General features: G+C 42.3%; 1 protein-coding gene across 1 annotated transcript; it reads left to right on the top strand.

The window, feature by feature from the left end:
• Positions 1-1,398: 1,398 nt before the first annotated feature.
• sptlc3 (serine palmitoyltransferase, long chain base subunit 3) lies at positions 1,399-23,814 on the top strand. The gene is made up of 12 exons (XM_076077174.1): positions 1,399-1,497; positions 3,027-3,218; positions 4,377-4,531; positions 5,508-5,656; positions 12,298-12,422; positions 13,821-13,914; positions 15,965-16,070; positions 17,399-17,618; positions 19,857-19,983; positions 22,110-22,245; positions 23,462-23,591; positions 23,701-23,814. Exons 1-12 carry the CDS (start codon positions 1,399-1,401, stop codon positions 23,812-23,814), a joined length of 1,647 nt encoding a protein of 548 aa, XP_075933289.1.

A 23,814-nucleotide genomic window follows, 5' to 3' on the forward strand; every position in this document is an offset into this window, starting at 1 on the left:
CCTTCCTGCTCTTTATGACTCTGTGCTCTGTGGAAACAATGCCACAGTAGCTGAATCATTACGCTGAGCTGGATTGTTACACATTACTGCTCAGAGCTGTAGCCTCAAACAAAATCGATAAAACGTTACATCAAATGCTCCTATTACTTACCGTACATTGAGGACAGCAGTCCAGCACCGTCAGCATGACTTCAAGCCCCCATGGTAGTAGTCATCTGCCTTCCCTGGTCGTCCATGAGCCAGACCGAGACACTCTCTCGGCTCCAGATGTAGCTGAACCTGACCTGTGAATGCATAAAGGCAAGTATCAAGAACAAGACAAGTGCCACATTATGTTACTGTATATTACTACATTGCTCAATTCTCAGCAAATCGATATCAAATTAGGTGTATAACGCCTTGAATTAATTTCTGTCTGAACTATGTAATCTGAATGCCAGTGCATACGTTTAAACAATCTATAATGTGACTGTGAGGATTAGTATTATTTCGTAGTCAGAGTGTGCATTACACCATGCACACTGATGATGTATTTTGGTGTGTACTGCTACTGTATCAACACTGGACTGGCCATTCTCAAGGCAAGATAAGGCTAAAATAAATGACATCTGCAAAAAAATCCCGAGTGCAGTATGTTTTTCGACACTCTCCACCCATGTATTATTTAGTTGGCTGACCTAAAATATGGTGAAACAATGACAAAACAAACTTTCATGGAAGTAAAAGTACATATATCTCAGCGTAAACATACTCAATTACATATTAAGGTGTTCAGCCTACTTAAAGTATCAAAGTATCACTTAAAGTAAAATGGGCCCTGTGCGGGTTCTATGATATTATAGTATAGAACAGTATTAGTAATACTGATGAATTAACTGTAGGAGATACTTTTAACTATATTATATACTGTTTAGTAGTTGGACTAGAACATATATTTTATAAGATGCTGATGTTTTGAAAGTACGGTAGCATAGTATAGTATGCAGTATGTATAGTAGAATTATAAAGTTGCATTACAGAAAACACTTCCTATATATATATATATATATATATATATATATATATATATATATATATATATATATATACACACATACATATACACTTATATATTTAAAAATATATATATATTGAAAAACTCAATCTACATAATAAGTTTAGCAAGTTTAATTTTTGGATAAAAGGAGAAGAGAGAGTGTTGGCCCATTTACAGGATATCAAAACAATAGTTGAAGTTGAAGTTCGACTTTTTTTGGGGAAGCGAGGTTCAAACACAGCTACAATGCATGAGAGGCTGAACCGGGGCAACAGAATGAGGAAGTCACCTTTGTGAGTTGAGTGAAGCGCACCTGACAGTGCGACTGAGGAGACCGCCGCCGCCGCCGCGCGCTCAGGAACATGGCAATAACTGCGTCTAACAGCAACGTGCCGCATCTGAGCCTGAATGGACTGAAATGCGACGATATCAAGAGAAACGGCTTTCACCACAGGAGAGAAGTACGTCCCTCAGCGGCTGGGTTTACTTACACACATGCATTTGTGAGCCATTTATTTCGTGCACCTGCTTTAATAAGGTTCCCGCATGGAGTCAGGTACTTTACCATTTTGTGGGAGAGATATAGTCTCGAATCTGAGCAACTATTGAGTTAATCGCTGCTTTTTACCTGAAACCAACAACTCAATCCTCGTCATTACTAGTTGGGCTGTCTTTGGCAGTAGAAACGTCTTACGGTATCAATAACTTCAGGTTAATAGAGTCGTGACATAACGTTGTATCTGAAGTTATGTATACACACAGTTGCATGTTTCCGTATTTTAAACTAGCGTTAACTGTAATATGACTCGCATGCTGTTGCTATTTTTTACAAAGGACTTGTTAGTTACTAAGCAGGACAAAGTAGACAGCGATAAATGAACGAACGACCGCGCCCTGGAATGCTTCCCATTCACTAAAACAGGTTTTCCTGCTGCTCGGCTGGATAAGTAGGGTTCCCGATGTTTTCCTTTATATTTCTGGGACCGGAAATGACATTGCAGCCTTTGCATAATGTGGGTGTGTTACTGATGTTACAAATAATTCACCTGGTTTGTTTGCGTCTGTTCTCCTGAATTTATGTAACGTTATATGTTTAATTATAGTAGCCTTTATATTTGTTACAAGGTGTTAATGTTATTTTGTATCATGCAATGTCCACTAGCTTTGATTAAGAATGTATACACCACCTGTAATTGCTTCATTTACTTCAACAACTTAAGTTTGTACGTTTATTTTAATACTTTTAACGCCTGACACCCAATTGAAGGATTTATGCAACTTGTTATGCAACATCGAGCTTGATATGACAGATAGCATCAGTTTTAGTAAAAGCTAGCATTCACCAACACTTACCTCTACTTAAAGGTATCACGTTAACACAATCCTCTAAGAGTGTTCTGCACAAACTTTTTAAAAATAACAATAATATTCCGTGCATTGCACAAAGAACACAATTTTAATTCGATATCAGAGGCGTGACTGTTAAACCAGACACAGATGGTAGCCGGAAGTGACGCATTTCCTTGGTGGTGCCAAACAATGTTGAATAAAGACTAAAGACTTCTATTGTCATTCATAAAACGGCGTTCATATTTGTCATCTTGCTTATGTTAGTTAATATGGTGGTACCTGCTTCCCAAACACCATAGACCATATAAACATTTTTGACTTTATCGATTTACTTGCAGAGAAATCACAATGTTTTGAGCCCAAATTGGCTCCATCGAGCACATATGTGGGCACCCTTATGTGGGTTTATATACACGCAATTAGCGTGTCTACAAATGTATCCCTTTGTGGAAATGTATCGATAACATTACTCCAGTTTGCTTGCTTTAGTGTTGAATAATATGTGTTGTGACTTCTGTGCACCAGTCTCTGTCTCCTCTTAATTTAGGTTAATTAGTGTGTTAACTACAGCCACTTAAATTCAAATAGTATAGTTCTCTCTGCAATGTAAGGCAGCTTATGTTGGTCTCTTGTTGTATAGAAAAATGGCCCAGGGACTGGTGTCGCCTCCAGGCAGCACAAGCAGGAGTCCGTTGAACAGGCCCCGATGTACGTGGCTGTCATGACATACCTGGGCTTCGGCATTGTCACGCTGTTTGGCTACTTCAGAGATTTCCTGAGAGCTGTGGGCTTAGAGAAGTGCAACCTTGCCCAGGAAAGAGAGGAACAGAAGGTAGGTAAAACGTGCTATCAGCACAAACATAGGCATATTGCAGGCATACACACACATACTGTAGAGGCACACATGCACCCAGACAGTTGGAATAGAAGAGCAGGCATGCCTTGGGTGTCAACACATTTTGTGTTCCCCTAATTATTTCAATTTTTGCTCTTAAGCCCTCTCTCTGCCTCCTTCCTTCATGTTCCGCTGCACTATAATGTTGCCATGGGTGAGATAGGACACCACAGAGAATATCTGTTGAATACCTAATTAAATCTCAGAGGATTCTGCTTCTTTTTTCGTAACTGTGCTTTAGTTTCAAAATAAGGCCTGAGCACTGCCACATAGGAGCCATTGTGTTACCATAGATTCTAAATCCAAAAATCACAGTTAAGTTAAGCCGGTAGTAGTTAATGGTTTATTTTGTGTCACTCGTATTAAAAAACACTTAAGACAAAAGCTGAGTATGTCCATAGGCAGAGACATCTGTGTCTACAAGGAATAACCAGGGCAATCATTTACACTGTGCAATAAATGGAAGAAGAGCTTTACTGTATGTGGGCTCTGTCATAATTGTGGAATACAAAGGGGGCTAATGAAAGCAAAGGCTCAAATTATCCTGGTAAACACTAGCAGAGATTACTGTGTATGAAAACATACAGTTCATGTGAAGGCCACAGTAGTGTAGATGTAACGCTCCTACCAAGGTAAAACCTGAAAAGATGGTTTGAATGTTTCTAAGGTAATTACAAATGTCAGCTTTAGTACAAAGCTAGACCTAATAATGTGAACACCTGTGTGGTCTTAAAGAGTTCGAGCATCAAGCACAAATCATTTACTATATAGAAGAACCTTCACTTACCTCACAGCATACGTTCAGAGGATGTGCCAGGAAATGTATACGGACACAAAACTGAAGAAAATAATGATTGTCTGCTTTTAAATCTCAATTTCTATAGCTTCAGGTTCAACGTGGCAAAGTTTAGTTTTTTTCTTGTTAATGCTAAAGCCACTGAGTGAAAAAAGCCACCTCTATATACTATAAAGAATGGGCAGAATCTTCTGTTTTGTTTCTTAGAAAAAACCTAACTCTTATTGTTGAGCCACTCCGTGACATCCTGCTACTTGCTTGCTAGGAAGCTGCTGAAAATGTGTGTTCTCTGCTCTCAGGATTTCGTACCTCTTTATCAAGATTTTGAGAACTTTTACACTCGAAACCTGTACATGAGGGTACGAGACAGCTGGAACCGTCCCATATGCAGCCTGCCAGGACCTGTCTTCGACTTGATGGAGAGGGTGTCTGATGACTACAACTGGACATTCAGGTGCTTTGATCCAGTCATTTATAATGAAAAACATACTGCAGATTAGACGTACTGTAGGCTCATAATCATATTTACATTTGCTGCATACGAATATTTTTCCAGTTTAACACAGGCCAGCAAGTATGAACATAAACATCCCTCCTCTGTGGCTAAACACTATATAACCAGGAGTTAATTGGGCTGCCGAGAGAGATAATAACTAAAGCACATGGGTGTACGTCATCAGCAAGGATATGTCAGCCCTGAATTTTTTGGATACAGTTAAGATGCCTCTGTGTTGCACAGCAGGGTCAGGGAATATATTATGAAGAGGAATATGAACAGAGCCACGGGGAGGGGATATGACATTATGAATCAGGGAAAAAGGGGTAGGCGTGGATTACACGTATTAAGAGGTTTAACGTGACTGGAAAGAGTAGAAATGGTGCAGTCAGCTACTCGGCTTGTGGTGGTTGGGCAAAGAGACGTGAGGATGTAGGACTTAGTTATGTGCAGGTTTACATGGGAGTCAGTTGATGAAATGGAGCAGTTTTCCTACAATTTCTTTTAAACTCTGATGCTGATGTACATACAGTAAGGCTGCACTCTTGACTGACCATGTGCACTTTCCTTAACTTGCCTTATTGCAAAAGGATTATGACACTCGCACAACTTCCCCCTTTTCCTAGTTTATTCCCTGCTGAGGTACACGTGTGCAGCATAATGACTTGAATGTGTGATTATATACTCAAAGCTGTCCAAGGAAAAATGATTAACAAATGCTGCTTACACACGCAGTCACTGATGCTTATATAAACAGCATTATAATTGCCCCCTTAATGAACTGAACTCCACTGACAAGGAAACAAGTTTATGATTAGCAATTATGTTTAATTGAATGTTGATTACTTTTCATACTATGTGATTTAATTCTCTGCCTGTGTGTGGAAATAAAAGGAGACAGGCTGAACGATGCCTGGTGTTAACATGCTTGCAGGTTAACCGGGCGGACAATACACAATGCCATCAACATGGGCTCCTACAACTACCTCGGTTTTGCTGAGAACAACACTGACTTCCTGAAAACAGTGGCGGACAAAACGCTGCACTATGGGGTCGGGGTTTGCAGCACAAGGCAGGAAATAGGTGAGTTTGTGGTCAACGTGCAGTTGTACAGATAAAAACAAAACTTGTGGCACTTGTTCTGTTAAGCTAGTTTCAACAAGGGCATTCACTTTATCTTGAGCAAAGTAAGATCCACCTCATAATTCAAGTTAAAAGAGCATACGGCGGTGTCTCTTTCACTTCATCGTGCAGTGCTTCACATTTCTTACATGTGCATCTATTTTAAAAAGTCTCTAGCAGACCCTGATGACACTGACTGGGTTGAGTATTAAACTGGTAATGAAACTCCATCGCCCTCATTACATATGCCATCATTTATTATCTTTCTCGTCAGTTTTACTGCCCGCGTGTTTGATTATCTTTCAGTGGCTGCAGTGGAATGTAAATTATTCAACCTTTGTTGAATTATGTACCGTTTGGACACAAGCTGGGATCACTACATACGGGTCCATACTGAGGAGTGGAGGAAATTAAAACCACAGTGGGATGTAATGCCTTGAAACACCCTGGCCATTAGGAACGATGCAGAAGGAATATTATGTGATTGAAGTGAGAGAAATGACCTGTAGGTGTGAATGGTTGTCTGTATATGTCAGCCCTGCGATAGTCTGTCCAGGGTGTACCCTGCCTTCGCCCAATGTCAGCTGGGATCGGCTCCCCGCCCCCCCCCGCGACCCTGAACAGGATAAGCGGTTAAAGATGATGGATTGGCGGAAGTGATAGAACAGAAAAGGATCAGATGGAAGTGGGATCTACAGTGCCCTCCAGAATTATTGGCACCCTTTGATAAAAATGAGCAAAACAGGCTGTGAAAAAATGTCTTTATTGTTTATCCTCATGATCTTTTATTCAAAATATTCACAAAAATCTAACCTTTAACTGAAGTAACATAATTGAAAGAAACATTAAATTCTTATCCTGAAACAACTAGTTTTCTCAAAAATATATGTGCCACAATTATTGGCACCCCTTCATTTAATATTTTGTGCAGCCTCCCTTTGCCAAGATAACAGCTCTGAGTCTTCTCCTATAATGCGTGATGAGGTTGGTGAACACATGGCACTGGATCTGAGACCATTCCTCCATGCAGAATCTCTCCAGATCCTTCAGATTCCGAGGTCGACGCTTGTGGACTCTCGCCTTCAGCTCATCCCACAGATGTTCTATGGGGTTTAGGTCGGGGGACTGTGGTGGCCATGGCAAAACCTTTATTCTGTGGTCGGTGAACCATTTTTGTGTAGATTTTGAGGTGTGCTTCGGATCATTGTCCTGCTGGACGGTCCAACCACGGCCCATTTTAAGCTTCCTGGCAGAGGCTGTGAGGTTTTCATTTAATATCTGCTGGTATTTGATGCAGTCCATGATACCATGTATCCTAACAAGATGTCTGGGGCCTTTGGAAGAAAAACAGCCCCACAACATCAAAGATCCGCCACCATACTTCACAGTGGGTATGAGGTGCTTCTCTGTGTGGCTATCTTTCTGTCTACGCCAAACCCACCTTTGATGTTTGTTGCCAAAAAGCTCTATTTTGGTCTCATCTGACCATATAACCCAGTCCCATTGAAAGTCCCAGTAACGTTTGGCAAACTGTAGGCGCTTTAGTTTGTTGTTGATTGACAGCAGAGGCTTTTTTCTGGCAACCCTCCCAAACAACTTGTGGTGATGTAGGTGGCGTCTGGTGGTAGTTTTGGAGACTTTCTGACCCCAAGACTCAACTAACCTCTGCAATTCTCCAGCTGTGATCCTTGGAGATTCTTTTGCCAGTCGAACCATCCTCCTCACGATGCGTGGGGTCAATGTACACACAGGTCCTCTTCCAGGCTGATTCATAACATCTCCCGTCGCTTTAAACTTCTTAATTATTGCCCTGGTAGTGGAAATGGGTATTTTCAACTGTTTAGAGATTTTCTTATATCCTTTTCCTGATTTGTGCAGCTCAACAACTTTTCGTCGCACATCGTCACTGTGTTCTCGGGTCTTTCCCATGGTGATGAATGACTAAGGGCATTTGGCCTGTGTCACCTCACATTTATACCCCAGTGAAACAGGAAGTCATGGTTGACCACTTAAGAGTTCCTAATCAAACAGGTGAACTTAAAAATGTAAAATATGACTGGAATTATACTTCAGTTAGAGTTTAATCATGAGATGTTCTAGGGGTGCCAATAATTGTGGCACACATGTTTTGGAGAAAAATATTTGTTTAATGTCAACATTTTATTTTATTTTTTTCAATAATTTTGCTTCAATGAAAAGGTAACATTTTTGTGAATATTTTTGAGTGAAAGACCAAGAGGATAAACAGCAAAGAATTTTTTTCACAGCCTGTTTTGCTCATTTTTATCAAAGGGTGCCAATAATTCTGGAGGGCACTGTATGGCTTCAGATGAATTTTGAATGGTGTTTTATCCTCCCGCTTCCGATGGTGTTCAAGTGCCTGCGTGCGCCAGGATCTCATGTTACGGCACAGCAATGATGTGGCAGTGAAATCTGATGATCGGCTGAGTCAGCTGTTTATTGGTGAAAAGATGCCATTGGGTAAACACAATGGAGCTCACAGAACAGGCCAAAAAGTTGACTTGGGAAAAGGTAGTTCCTTTTCTTACTGTCGATGATGTTGAGTTTATGACACCACCGTGCTGTATATCTACTGAGAGCAGGCTTGCAGCGAGCTGACATAAAAAGCTCAGAGCGGGTTGAGTGGCTGCCTCGTGTTTCATGATATCAGCAGTTTGACAAGAACAGAGAAGACCAGAGGAATTAAAGGGCATGTGATGGTTAGTTATACGTTTGTTTGTCAGAGTGCAAGTACCCCCCCCCCCCCCATACACACACACACAGACTCCTCCGCACCATCCATTATTCATGATTTATTGATATTTTTATTTCTCTTTTAAAGTGGGACTGTTTTTCCCTGGGTTTGTAATCCGTGTTTCAGCTGGCTCACTGTGAGGGTTAAGGAACAACACGCATTTCTCCCTTGAGACCTTATTAAGCATCAATTATTAAAGTAAGTAAGTAAGTAAAATGTATTTATAAAGCGCTTTTCACAGACAAAAGTCACAAAGTGCTTAACAGGGCAGAAATTACAAGCATAAAAATCACAATGTGACCACAGGGCCAATAATTTACATACACACAGAAAATTCAAAATTAAAACATGGTTTAAAAGCAGGTCTAGGACATGGGTTTTACCCAAACGCCAGTCTAAAGAGGCGCGTTTTGAGCTGGTTTCTGAAAGTGTTCACAGAATCTGCGAGGCGTAGAGGTGCAGGCAGAGCATCCCACAGCCTCGGTGCTACAGCCTCAAAAGCTCGGTCACCACTGGTCTTAAGGCGAGTGCGTGGGACAGACAGAATAGGGGTGAATAGGGGCGAAGTAGATCAGCTACATAGGAGTCTGACCGTGTAGTGCTCTGTAAATGAGAGTGAGCATTTTAAAGTGTATCCTAAAAGCTACAGGGAGCCAGTGGAGAGATCCGAGTACGGGGGTGATGTGAGACCGTCGACTTGTCCTGGTGAGTAATCTGACGGCAGCGTTTTGGATGACCTGCAAGCGGTTAAGAGCAGATACACTGAGTGATGAGAAAAGTGTGTGACAATAGTCAATGCGTGAAGAGATAAATGTGTGTATGATCATCTCTAGTTCAGGTGTTGATACTACAGATCTCAGTTTACTGATATTTCTTAGGTGGAAGAAACATGATCTGGACAGCTGCTTAACATGGGGGTCAAACAACATGGATCGATCAAAGACAATCCCTAGATTGCGCAGGTGGCAGTGGGCAGCAGAGGAGAGTGGACCAATACTCTGCCTGATCATAGGGACAAACTCATCTGGCGAAAATAACTAGAACCTCCGTCTTATTGTCGTTGAGTTGTAAGCAGTTTTCTGCCGTCCAGTCTCTGATGGCATTGACACAGTCCAGGAGCCTAGTTAATGTGAAGGCCTCGCTGGGTTTGAATGACAGATGGAGTTGGATATCTCTGACCCGACTATCTCTGTAGTAGCAGTGACACCATCTCCAGTGTTTTAGTTTACATGCAGCCATTTGTATCGGTGATACACAGGCTGTGTTTTTATTTCATTTAAAAGCACTCAATTTATTCAGAACAAAAATGATGACGATTTAAGGCGAGAAACTACAGGCAAAAAATATGGGTTTTTTTCAAGCACTTTTGGGCTAGCTTTATTCCATAACATGTCTTCTTTCAGACTAGTGGAATGGAAAAATACAAAATACACATTGAGGTGTTTATTTTACTACTTTGTCCATTTGTATTTGTAGATTTCTCCTAACTGCATGCATTTGTATCAGATAATACATTGTTTGCATATTGAAACATAACATTTCCAGAAAACTGTAATACATGAAATAATTGTCTTAATGTAAGTTATCAACTGGGGAAGTTTCATAGTTATCTATATTCTGTAGGATTTTATAGCGGGGTTGGTTCATCATTCTTGGTCTGATTTACATGACATTTTATTCCTAAAACATGGCGAAAATTATGATTTTTTTTTTTGTTTATGGCTGTTTTCTAATTTATGAAGTGATACAAAGATATTTCCAGAATTCCCTCAGTTAAAATGTTTGACTCTAATATGTCAATAAAATGAAGCAAGAATGATGAACCTAGTTTTATCAAATGTTTAGATTTCTGTTCTCAAAGTATGCTAATTATCACATATTTAATTAATGAGATAATGCCTCATTTGCGTATGTTGCATGTCGATATCTATTCGTAAAAGTGTCGACCCTATTCACCTGTGGTGACTCCCCGTAAAGAATATGTCACTCTTTTCTGTGCCTCTCACATTTTGGATTCAAGGTTCTTTTTCGAATGTTTCATCTCATCTCTCCTTTTACATTATCTGATATGAAATCATTTTAGAAACTATAGTTCAATTTTAGACTCCTAGCGATTATTTGTACACAATGTCAAATTCAGTTAAATAATTCTGCCACAAGGCTATATATATATATATGTTAGTGTAAATACACTAACATGTCAAACATTCAAAGATTTGTATTAATGGATAGCTCACTGGTCCAGCTTCTCCTGCAATCATTAACATACAGCATATTCTCTAATGAAGTCATGCATTCAAATGAATGACAAATTACCAAAACACACTAAGTGTGCAGCTACCAAGCACATTGTAGTAAGTATTTCACCATTATGTGTAGATTAATAAATTAATATAATAGCGCTGTTTGGTATGTACAGGAGTTAAAAACAAGCCATAAACGCTGTACTTGTCTGCTGAGGGTCCAGTCGACATTGGTGATAGAAATGATTAACTCATCCAGGCTTGGTTTGTTTTTTCTTCTCTTGTTGTAAAAGCCTTTTGAAGAGTAACTTTAATCACAGGTTTACAATCAAGAGACGGATTTAGCTTGGTGTTTTGCAAGCACAATCTTTATTGTCCCTCCACAGCAATGCTCTCCAACCTTGCAGATTGTTGTACAGCTTGATGATTGTGACGGCAGAGAGGTGACCTTGGTAATTCAGGGAGAGGGGACCAAGCTTATTGAGATGCATATGACACAAGAGCTGACTCAAGTCAGCGAGTGTGTGAGATCTAATAAGGACTCTCTCTCACCTGCAGAGCTTCCAGACCTCGTGTACAATGTTCTATGTCGAGAGCAAATGCCGATGCGGTCCGATCAAAAATGCCGCACATGCCAGCAGGGAATGTGAGCCTGAGTGGTTGAGGAAATGTATGAATCGATTTGTCTGGTATAAAGACAGAGCTGCTTCACTGTGTTATTGTTTTATACACATATCTTAATACACATTTTCCACTCCTTCCTGAGACATTCAGTCTGTGAACTTTTTAATAATCATTGAATGATTAGTATCCCATGTATATAAAAATGTATGCACTAGTATATCCTTATGAGGATTGCCCTAATGACATCACAACATCTCAAAACCCAGCTTCGTTTTTATTTACTTTGACGGTAAGTCATTTCATCTTGTAGTGTTTTCTTGTAGCGCTATATATAAATGTTTAATAGAGATCTTTTTACTGACCGTTTTTTATCGTGTTCTGCTGTGATGTTGGCAATTTTACCTTCAAAGTAGTGATGTACTCTATCATTAAACCTCTTTCACTGCCTACCTCTCTCCCTGTAACTCACAATTATACCAGTAATTCTTTTTTATCAGCTGGTCACAGGGGCAGTACCGAAAGCACCCAAAAATCCCATTTTTATTGCTCAAAATAGAAAAACACCATGTCGGGTGACAGATAACAATGTGATAAATTCTCTAAATGAATTCTGGTCCCCACCTGCCACATTGGGTTATAACCAGCTGCCTCAGTCCCAAATTGTGCCGCAGAACCGTTTTAGACCTGACTCGCTTCGATATTACCTGGGATGAAAAAAAAGGGTAGTTGAACTAAATTACAAATTTACCACATCTTGAGTCTTTTATAAATCTTTTCAAATGCCCAGAGAGCTGCTGGCTGATGCTGTGTGGTCCAGGCTGTTTCATGTGGGCCTCTTGCTTTTTATCACGAGCCTTTCATCTCTGTCAAGGCTTGTGACTAGATGACAGAAAGACAAAGTCTAAAGGACTACCGGATAAACCAGCAGGTACAGTGATCTTTTCATGGTGAGTTACCCCCCTGTGATTTGTGTCTTGTAGGTACCCTGAGCATCCACGAAGAGCTGGAGAAACTTGTGGCCAATTTCCTCAGAGTAGAGTCCTCCATGATTTTGGGGATGGGTTTCGCCACCAACTCAATGAACATTCCAGCAATCATCGGCAAGGTTTGTGACTTAACACATTAAATGCCACATACAGAATATAGGAAGTCCTACTGTATATGGGTGTCATTTTTACAGCACAGCAGAAATTAATCTAATTAGCCTAGCTTTTGTTCCTTCCTTGCATATGGCCTAAATTAATGAATAACAGTCAACTAAACTCAGCTGCGAACAACTCCTGACCCACCCACCATTAATTAAAATCATAATTAAACATTCCAGTAGCCAGGAGAATAAGGCTCTGGGCATACATAGCTGCTTTCAGTGACATAGACGAGGAAGGGGCAGGCTTTGTCAAGAGCACTACTCCAGGGTTTGATTAACCATACTATGGCCTGTCGGCACACCAGCCTGGCTCACACAGACAGCCACGGGCTACCAGGGGCAACACACAGCGCGGATATCGGTGATTGGAACGGACAGGAAGAAGGGGAGGTCGGCGGTTTTAAGTGATGAGAACGGGGTCGTTTATGCAGCTCAAGAGGTGCGGCAGCCCCTCAGGCTGCAGCCCCCGTAGTCACCCTGCAGGGGCTGGGGGGGGTCAACCCACACTGCCAACTCTATCCTACAGGGACAGGCTGTGCAGGCAGAGCTACATTAGAGTGACAGCTGCTTGTAGACCAGGAACCAGGCCAGCTGGACCCCAGGCCAAACCGAGGGTATCCATCGCTGAGACGGTGTCAACATACCCTCTACAAGAGTTCATTCAAACTAATGCAGTCAAATGCTTAGAGCTTCAGTGTTGAATATGCTAATGTTCTGGAGAGAATTTCGTGGAACAGCTGAATTAATTTGCATGCTGATTTTTATGGAATATGAAGCACTATACTCTTCATTAGGAAAAAACTGTGATGTGTCTGTCGGTCGAAACTTCATCAGGCAACATGTGCAGTAGATACAACTATTATCGTACACAAAGGACCTAGAGATGAAGCATTATGATGGAGGCATGGATGGGAAGCGGGGCGAGAGGAGTGGGCTGACATGTAATTGGCCACGAGGATCCTTTTAGAGCAACAACTATTGTACAGCAAATTGCACAAGGACACAGTACAAAGCAACAAAACATGGAAAATACATAGAAAATTATGCAGTCTTGCAGAAAACCGATTTTGTAGGTTGGTAGCACACACTTGTATGATTTTCATCCGTATGCGGTTATGCTGATGATAGCTAATTTATAGACCACTAAATTCGAAACATCTTACACTGTCTATGCAAATGCCATCATCGTATCGGTAATCAAAGATTATTACCAAATGCTCAGTGTAATGTATATACAGGAATACTGTGCGGTTTCATTTTAAGAATGCAGGAGCATGTGATTCAGCTATTACACTGGAATTGAATCGCTTTCTTGGGGGAATTCGAACGCAATCTTTTCTCTGTGCTGATTTCCAGGGTGGTTTGATACTGAGCGATGAGCTCAATCACACATCTCTCATCTTAGGGGCCAGACTGTCAGGAGCAACGATCCGGGTGTTCAAACACAACAGTAAGTCCAGTAACTCTTTCGTTCTAACATAAGTCACGGTGCTTCTGCCTTACAACAACACGTGTGCTTTATTCAAGCCATAATGTGTTGTTTCAGTTTGCCAACATGGTGCTTAACATTCATTGCTCCTGCCAAACAAACATTGGTGATATGGCATTAGGATGGACCTTGCCATAGATTATGTGTTGACGTTTGAATTTCTCGTTTGTGCCACCACCACTGCTCACATTATTTAGTTTTGCTTCTATTCACTCCAAACTGTTGCTGCTGTGGGAAGCACATTACTTTCTGTGCGGTACAGGATTTGCCTTAGGAAAGACCTACTTAACATTCTGTGTTTAGAGCAGCAAATGTAAAAGCTTTGGGTTCAGTTCACAGTCACGACATGAGCAGAAGAGCAGCAGAAATCAAAGTTTGTTTTATATGAAAATGTCACCTTACTTAAACGAAATGCTCTCCATTTTATGATCCAGTTATATATTGTCAATAGATAAGATAAGGGAGAATTGTTTCATCAACATTCATCGTGCTTACATTGGAAACATCCACCGCTCTTTCAGGGGACAGACAAACGAGCCAGTCCTGTGGTAACAAATGCGTCCTGACAGGTACAAGCAGAGTCAGCCATGGGTCCTCCAAGCAGATCCCAGAGGCCTGTGTACAGGCAAAGAGCCCTCAGGCACCTGAGTAGCTGACCCCTTCCTTCCTTAATACCGCCAGCACCAGACATTCATTCCCTCTTTTATTAGTACAATGCCAATGTTTACTAAGAGGGCTAGAGCAATCAACTCAGCCACATCAACAGATAAGTTAAACAATGTATGCATTTATTGGTGCAACCTCTGTCTTAAATATCAGAGATCCTTTATTTATAGCATTTGAAATGTGTGGTTGGAATTTCATATCAGAGAGCACATGAACCGCTTTGTCCAGTCTAGTACTGTGAGGCTCACGTGTTGGAAATTCTTCACATAGTCATAGATAAAGGATGCTCATTTTGAAGGTTGTCATTCTTATTCTTTCAACTAATCCCATAGATGGGAGGTTAGGCTTTGTCTATAATGCTAGTAGCAGTAGTGCACCCAGAGGGTCAGTGCACAGATAACATAATAACATTTTGTAGATACCCACAACTGTATGCACGTTTCTTGTGTCGAAGCAAAGACTCACCGTCCCCCTCAGCACAGTCTTGGAGCTTATCTCAAATCAGTGCTTAACCGTGAAATCATCTTTTTCTCATTCTTGTCTGTGCACTCAACAAACCCCTGTGGATGTCACTGTCAGGTTTCCTGAACGTTGATGTTGGAAACACTGGTTGTGCTCCGTCGTGGTTTTTATCAGGAGAGCATCTGCTGCCTCTTCAGTAAACCTGTTTTTGTGCTGAGGGAGCGTTATCGATCATCTATGACAGATAATTAGCTGTGACAGGTTCACTCGCTGCTCAAAATGGTTGGTTGGTGGTCATACTGTGCTGCTATATGAACCACAGCTATTCAACACTGCCATCTGCTGGTTTGCGGCAGAGGAGCAGTAATAGTGCCGCCTGCTATAAACTCTAAACCCCAAGGGGAAGTTATTTTGCTGAAGCCAAAATTTCAATCCTAATTTTAAGCAACCATGCAGACTGCACTGAAGAGACCTTTGGCCAAACCCCTATTTAGCTCAGTTAGTAAACCTGCCTGACACAGACATCGCAGGTGTTCATTTGCATCAGAATGCGGAGGTATTTGCTGTGCATATTGTGGAAGGTGTTACTTGCAGATAAACTAGTGCCATGTGTACTACATTTGTGCTACACTCTACACTTTATACACTGGATTTGTTTTTACATATCAAGTGTTTAGTTGCATGTGATGTCATATGACAAGCCGACACTACACTTGCAAACATGATTGTGTTTAATCAAATTTTTATTGTGTGTGTGTGTGTGTGTGTGTGTGTGTGTGTGTGTGTGTGTGTGTGTGTGTGTGTGTGTGTGTGTGTGTGTGTGTGTGTGTGTGTGTGTGTGTGTGTGTGTGTGTGTGTGTGTGTGTGTGTGTGTGTGTGTCAGACATGCACAGTCTGGAGAAGATGCTAAGAGAGGCAGTGTGCTCAGGGCAGCCACGGACCCACAGGCCCTGGAAGAAGATCCTCATCATGGTGGAAGGCATCTATAGGTCAGCCGTCATTAAAGAACAAACACACACACACACGCACACACGCACATTAGAGTCGTTGCTCTCTCACAGACTCATATCATTGGTAAGTGGAGCTGTTGTATCAATCTTTGTAAGTGTAGGCTTTCAGGTGGTCTTTAGCAGAATTTTGCACAGCCAGACTCGGGTGGAAATCTTAAATTGTAACCTGAGGAGAGCTTTAACTTTCAACCTGTGTTTAGCAGTGCCTGTAATAGTCTCTTTTTCAACTGCTTCCCTACCGTTGAATAATAGACTCTGTGTGAGTGAGTGTGAGTGTGTGTGTGTGTGTGTGTGTGTGTCTGTATGGTTGGGTACCGTTTCATGACTAGAGAGAAGAGAAAGGTATCGTGTGTCTCTCCCGGCAGTGAGCTATCCTGAGTCTTAGTGACCCTCTCCATCTGCTCATTAGCTCCAAATCAAGGCCAAATGGAGCCACAGAGATTGACTTGGCTACACCCCCAGCTCCAACTGCCATGCTCTTTTTCCTTTCTTCCCTCTTTATAGCCTCATTTCAGCCCTTTTGAACTAAAACAAAAGATATTCATCGTGCTTTTAGTCAGCATGTCACTATGTCCTCAACACATTTACACAGTCAGTCAGCTGTGACGTTTATTTAATTGTTTTACGACAGCCCTTTTTATCAAATGAAGAGCAAAATCTGGAACATGGCCATCAGTTGGTATCAACATAACTATTAGTTTTACAACAACCCTGCTAATTTGAGAGACAACTTAATTGCATGTAGTCAGAGCCTCTTTATCAGGCAGTAATGCCTAATGTCAGGCTCAGACATTGAAGAAACCTTTCGGTACGGCACTGCAAGAACTAATGCTCCATCTATCGCCTCCCTGTAACATCAAAAGGCTCAGATAGAGAGTAAGCCAGCTATAACCTGGCCCTGCCTTTGATGTCCACATCGGCCCTGGTGTAACACCGTCTTGTGTCATTTCTCAGCCATAGCAAGGATAGCAGGTCTGGGATTGCTCTATTTTCTCCAGCCATACACTCACCGATGCTGTCTGTTTGCAGCCTTAAAAGGCTTGCAGCAGAGGGGAGGAAGAGATGGGAGAGAGGTGGGAGTGAAGTGAAAGAGTCCAGCAGGAAGATGCTTGGAAGAATCTCAAATTATGTAATATGCATTTACAGATGTACAGATGCTCTGCAGTGGATAAAGTGAGGCCGGGGTCAGATTCGTTTCCTTTTTTAAGCCCAATCCCTTTAGGAGTGTGGTTTATAATTGATGAAATGTGCACATGTTGTTCCTTTTGTAACCATGTGCTTTGCTTGTGTGATTGTCCTGTGATTAGCATGGAGGGCTCAGTGGTGCGACTTCCTGAGATCATCGCTCTGAAGAAGAAGTATAAAGCATATCTGTACCTGGACGAGGCCCACAGTATCGGAGCAGTGGGACCATCAGGGAGGGGGGTGACCGAGCTGTTCAATGTGAACCCAGCTGATGTGGACGTGATGATGGGCACCTTCACCAAGAGCTTTGGGGCTGCTGGAGGCTACATCGCAGGGAAAAAGGTAACTGTGAAGTTTTAGCTTTTCTGTTTTAGCTTTTTCAGCTTTCATTTTATTGTGTGTAGTCCACAGTATATTTATATCACTGTTTATTTATTATGAATGCAATTTTCTTTCTTTTTTAATCGTTTTATACATGATGTTCATAGAATTTCACTCTATACTAATTTCTTCCACACATTTATTATAGCGGTAGGCCTACTAACGCTTTCAGGTTTCATTAGATATCTGGCAGTGTAGAGTGAAGGAAAACATAAAGCAATATAAAAAGACCTATACAAAAAAATAGAAGACAAAAATAAGTTAAGATAGAAACTAGTCTGGTTGCTAAGCAAAAATAATCCTCCTGGACCCGAACATGGTCAAGATACATTTCAAAATATACAGCGTGTAGGTGGGATAAATCGCACCGAAACAATTTCGACAGCCTTAAGTAAAATGCCATTCTTATAAAATCAAATAACTGAGATGAATTTCTGATACTTTCCTGACATTGTTTAAACAACCTGGCAACTAACTGAACACAGTGACTGCATTACCCCATATGGCTCCATGGCAGGTGGAAACACACCACACAAAGTATTTTCAAATATGTTTTTACCCAGGTCTGATTTCAACCATACACGCTCCATCACACCCTGCCTCCATCGGAGCTCGCACGTGTCCAACAAATGTTCCCCAGGCTGTGGCTCCGGGCCTTTATAATTCCTTTTTACTCCATTAAAAAGTGCACTTCAGTACATACTAATCAACATGGCAGTTGATTAGAAAGCAACAGAGGAAACGGCCATGCTGCTTGAATTAGGTATTCTGTCGCCGTATGTTGGCTCAGCCCTGCTCTGCCATAATAAGAAGGTAAAGCTGGCAGAGGGCCAGCCCCTTCTTGTGGCGGGCGCCGGAACTGCGCTCCAGATTTAACAGGATGCCTTTTAACAAGCATGATAATGTTTGAAGTAAGAACACTCTGCCTGGTTTGACAGCTGGCTGTAGTAAAGTCCTGAAAAAAAGAAACCGGCAGGAAAAGAGAGAGAAAGCCTTTAGATTTGACGTATTTGTTGTTGCGGTGAAATCCCCCAAATCCTACAATAAGTGGATACGGGTTGACCGACAAAAGACTCTGCAGATGTGTTCAGGAAAACAGTCATGTTATAGCTATTTTATGAGAGGACCTAAAATAAATATCCCAATAAATACACTCCAAGCTCCTTCTAATTCACTTCAACCTTGCACATAGGAAGCTTTTATTCATCAACCCTTTACTCAAAACTTGGATTGCAGTGAGATTAAATACATCCGTTGAAGTGTGTACCCTGTTCTGGCACCACTCCTAGTCCGTGGCACTGTGGACATGTATCACCACATAAGTATTGCGGCCACCTTGTGGCTGAGGAAACACTCTGAGCTGTCAGTCCACGCCGCAGACATGAGATGGATTTCGGACGTGTTCCCTTAACTGGTTTATCTTGGTCACAGTGAAATCCTGCGAGGGCCCTAAAGCGGTCAAAATCCCCTGCCTTAAACGAAAACAGATGTCAGGTTGTTTCAGGGTTCTTATCCTACGTTTGAGCATTTCCCCTAAAATCCCCTCCCCTCATTTGTGTGTGTGAGGAAGCCGCAGCCTCAGCCCAGTGGGGACAGATGGCTGTGAGTGGAAATGGTGGCCAGACAGCATCTCCGGCTACGTGTCATCACCCCGCACCCACTGGCCACCGCGCAGCCACTGAGCAGCACCCCGTCACAGCTCCGGGCGCCGCTTCCAACCTCAGACCACTTACACTCTCGTGCTCCTGGGACCCATGACCGAATCGGTTTCCTGAAACTCTGCTCTTCTCTTGACAAACCACTTGCAGAATGAATCTCTTGCTGACATTTAGGAATAACGAGCATGGCAGTCCTCATTCTGGCTCATTTTTTAGCAATGGTTGCTTCTCAAATTAGTGAGCTGGCTACCTCAGAGAGAGAGCAGGAAAGGGTCCAGAGCTACTCTACAGTCAATGCCAAGATGGTCACAATGACAGAGAAATGACTTGAGGTATTTTAATCGATTCTCGGGTGGTGACTAGACATGAGCTCGCTCTAGTGGTGCTACAATAAAAATGCAGGGCCAAACTTCTGTCACATTGAAGATCTGAAATGAACCGTTTATGTCAGTGAACACATAAACACATTGTTTTCTAAATGTATTGTGAACATCTAGTATCTCTGCTGATTTTCTGTGTGTCACTGTGTCCCATGTTGCAGGACCTGGTGGACTACCTGCGCAGTCATTCTCACAGTGCCGTATACGCCTCGGCCATGTCCCCTCCTGTCGCTGAGCAGATCATACGCGCCATGAAGTGCATCATGGGAAAAGACGGGAGCACAGAAGGTTAGCGTGTGAGCTCATTGCCACTCTCCCCCAGTGAAACGTCCCCCTGAATTTCAGTCTTATGATCCACATGCTCGTCAAACATGATGTTCTTTACAAGGATAAATATTATGTCTGGCATATAAAATGTTTTACACCTTTTTAATATCATTTTAATGGAAACAATAGCAAACCAAATCCAGAGGACGGTACCAATGTTAGCATTAGGAGTAAGTCCAGACCTGCAGGGAAAGACAAACAGCTGCTTGGCCAGAGAACGTGGTAGCAATTACGGGGGTCTGTAGTGGTAGAAAGAGGGGGGGGGCATGCATCAGTCCCTGAGCACACGTGACCCTAACGTGGAGGAAATCATTTTCATGTGTGTGTTGTGAGGAACACTGTACCTCTGAAAAGTTTCTGCTTAAATGGCATCAGACATTAGGGCAGGGGAGTAGTCATTATCAGACCAGTTGCAATACTACCAGAGCAATGAGTTATTGTAGTTGTAGTTCTGGTCGTAGTTGTAATAGAAGGAGAAGTAGTGGGAATAGAGTTAGTGTATGTAATGGTTGAGATAGTAGTGGTAAGTACAGATCTACAGAACTTAGGACAGGTGTTGCAGTAAAAAGAACTCCAGTCGTAGTGCGTTTAACCTACAGCGATAGGGACTATAAGGGGCAAACAGTTTAAACAGAATCAACTTTTGGAGACACGTAAATCAACATCATGCCGCGGTGGCAAATCACATAACCAACAATCCAGAGCTGTACAGCCCTGCCACGAGTGAAAAAAGACGCTAATCGTTGTGCAGTCGCTTAATTTGAATGAGCCAAACTGCCGCCCAACCCTGAGATAATCGCCGCAACGCCTGATTCGCCTTAAAGTGTGCTCCGTAAGACAAAAAATACACAACATGTCCGCCGTAGGGTGCTGAAATGGGTTGATCGCTCCAAAGATTAGAGCCTGGCGTCTCACGGCTGAGGTGTATCGCAGTTTCATGCGGAGATGAGTAACTTTCTCATCTGGCTCTGAACCAGACATGCTTTGCATCTGACGCAGCCCAGCGAAATACCTGTTGTGGAAAAATGAGTCTTGACCTGTCTTTGAGAGGGCAGGGAACACAGCAGACAGTGCAGTCTTATAAAACGTCGGCTCCAACATCCATCACAACACTATAAAAGCCCACTGTGACAAGAAACGTCTCATACTCTTTATATGCCCTATACGTTTTTATACCTCTTTATACCTCCCCCCCCGCCCCCCATCTTTCTCGTTGATGTTGAATTTCGCACTTTAAAGCCAACTGGAGCTCTGAAACGGGGAAAAGCCCTGACACACACCGCTACTTCCGCACATTCTCACCTACTCAAATGATTTCAGAGTCTGGCAGCAGGTTTTTGACCTTCTTGCCCTCCATCTTAGCAGAGAGGACCAATTTATAAAATGGGGCCAGTGCTTTTTCGGCGGGTGCCTGAATGTTGTGTTCCCTCCCTCTCTTTCTCCGCTGAGATAAGGGGATGTAAAGTGCTCTCTTACATTCCCATGAAAGAACTGCCAATCTTTTACCAGGTAATCGGAGGGAAACAAAGCTGTGTTCCAAGGCTGAGCCGAGCCAAGACTCTGCTTCAGCCACGGAGCACCAGGCTCCCCAGTGATTCACATCATTTGGAAACACAGGGGGTTAGCAGGGCGGGCCGCCTCTGCTGTCTTTCATTTGTTCTCTAATACATTTATCTGAAATATAGGTGATAGTTTAGTATTATATGTATTGCGTTTCAGTCATGGCTGCACTCCAGCGGCAGTCCACAGTCGCTCATTTTGTGCGAAATCCATCGTGTCCAATTTGCAAGCCCTTATTTTGGCAGCGTGCAAGTGCGTACACCATGCCGTCAGGCGGACAAAACTGAACCATCTGCTGCCGCAGCTGAGTTGTGATCATGAGCAAGTTCGTAGGGTAGGCTGGAATGGCCAAGATGGAGGTGCAGGACTCAGGATGAGATGGCACTGCAGAGATCTCACACTACATTAGCTGCTACTGACAAGTGGTGTCCCTCCCTGCAGAGGACAGGGGAAATATGCATTGAAGAAAAGCAGCGAGTTGGTGTTTTACTCATGCTTATCTGGTGGTGTGCTCGTTTTAATTGTAGGCATTAGGCGGATCCGCCAACTGGCGGAGAACACCAGATACTTCAGGGCCAAGCTGAAGGAGATGGGCTTCATCATCTACGGCAATGATGACTCACCTGTGGTTCCAATCCTGCTCTACATGCCCGGCAAAGTGGTGTAAGTACACTTAAACGCTCACCAAAAAACACCTGCCTCTTTCAAAGAGCAAGACTATCGGGGTGTTCATTGAGCATAGACTAATTATGGAACAATAAGTATCACCTTTACTATCCCTCGTCGTCACAATCAATTTCTCTGAGTGGTTTGGATGGCTGCCGTGATGCACACTCCAGATGAATCCGTGGTGTAGACCGTGTCTGTGTAGACTGGCTCACTGTAACCACTTTAGAGGAAACATCAGGTATTGGTTAGGTACAACCCAGGATTCTTTGAGCCTCTCAGGTATAATCAATTGGGTATGAAGTGTCTTTCAATGCCAGTCACCACTAATATCCATGAAAAGACCAATCCCACCCAGTCATTTGCCATAATCAGCAGCTTCTGGTTTTGCAGTGCACAATTTCCATGGGCATTAATGATGATGGAAAGAAAAGTACAATTTAACCAGTATTATTTTTTGAATGCACTTCAGACAGTTTTCCAACTGTCTGAAGTGCATTCCTTAGGTATTTCATAACCACTGTATGAAAGTAATGTATCTGTAGCTACTACTGTGTATCAAATCTACTTCTGGCCATTTACCACTGTCCTTATTAAATATAATTGATCTTAAATGTGCTGGTGTTAGATTGAGGTTCTGCACGACCATCTGTACATAGCGCTGCACACCCACATCATCTAAAATATACAAGACTGTCAACGTTGGCGGCGTCGGATTCACTTAACCGTTTTCAAGCACATTGTATGGTTTGAATTCTCCAAACTGTCCACTTTGCCACAAAATTAAGAGGTATTCACTGATCGGACGCATTAAAGTAGAAGTCATCAGAGATATGCTAAAATTGTTAGTTATGTGTTCTTTTTAATTTAACGATGCCACACATCCCAACTACATAATTGAGGATTTGGAGGGGCTTGAAGAAGCATTCCTTATGACTTTCAATGTGATGAGACTTCCTCATTCTGAGGTGGCGTGTGGGGTCTTCAGACTTCTAACCTTAAAATGGCAGAAATGTAGGATACGTGTTGTATTAGCAAGGCAACAATTGATGTCCAATTAATAGAGATTTCCTTGATGCAGAGATAGTCTCACTCAAAACCTTGTAAACGATCAAAACGTTCACTTTGGATGTGATTTACTTTTAGTCCTTACAGCCATTTGTTAATGACAATATAAATAAAGTGATATTTTCTCTTTTGTATTTTTGACCAGGGCTTTTGCTCGAGAAATGCTGGAGAGGAAAATTGCCGTAGTGGTCGTCGGCTTTCCAGCGACGCCGATTACAGAGGCCCGAGCTCGCTTCTGTCTGTCTGCAACGCACACCAGAGCCATGCTGAACCAGGTACGCACACATTCACCAGCATGACGTTGCTCTCTAAGCCTTTAAAACCTCAATTCTTCCCCTGAATCAAACATAACACACAATCTGAGACTGTTCCTCTTGTCCTCAGGTGCTGCACCATATGAACGAGGTGGGAGACAACCTCTGTCTGAAGTTCTCCCGACTGAAATATTCCTCTTGTCCTGACCTCTGTGATGAGACAGACTTTGAGCTGGGCAGCTGA

This window comes from Anarhichas minor, unplaced genomic scaffold (genome assembly GCF_050575085.1).
Source record: "Anarhichas minor isolate MPS153535 unplaced genomic scaffold, ASM5057508v1 ptg000058l, whole genome shotgun sequence".
Classification (NCBI taxonomy): domain Eukaryota; kingdom Metazoa; phylum Chordata; class Actinopteri; order Perciformes; family Anarhichadidae; genus Anarhichas; species Anarhichas minor.

Excerpts from the sequence above, each read along its gene's own strand:
- sptlc3 (XM_076077174.1), top strand. The coding sequence starts at position 1,399 with ATGGCAATAACTGCGTCTAACAGCAACGTGCCGCATCTGAGCCTGAAT. Across the intron at positions 22,246-23,461 it reads TACATGCCCGGCAAAGTGGT|GGCTTTTGCTCGAGAAATGC; the intron begins GTAAGTACACTT and ends ATTTTTGACCAG. Across the intron at positions 23,592-23,700 it reads CCAGAGCCATGCTGAACCAG|GTGCTGCACCATATGAACGA; the intron begins GTACGCACACAT and ends TCTTGTCCTCAG.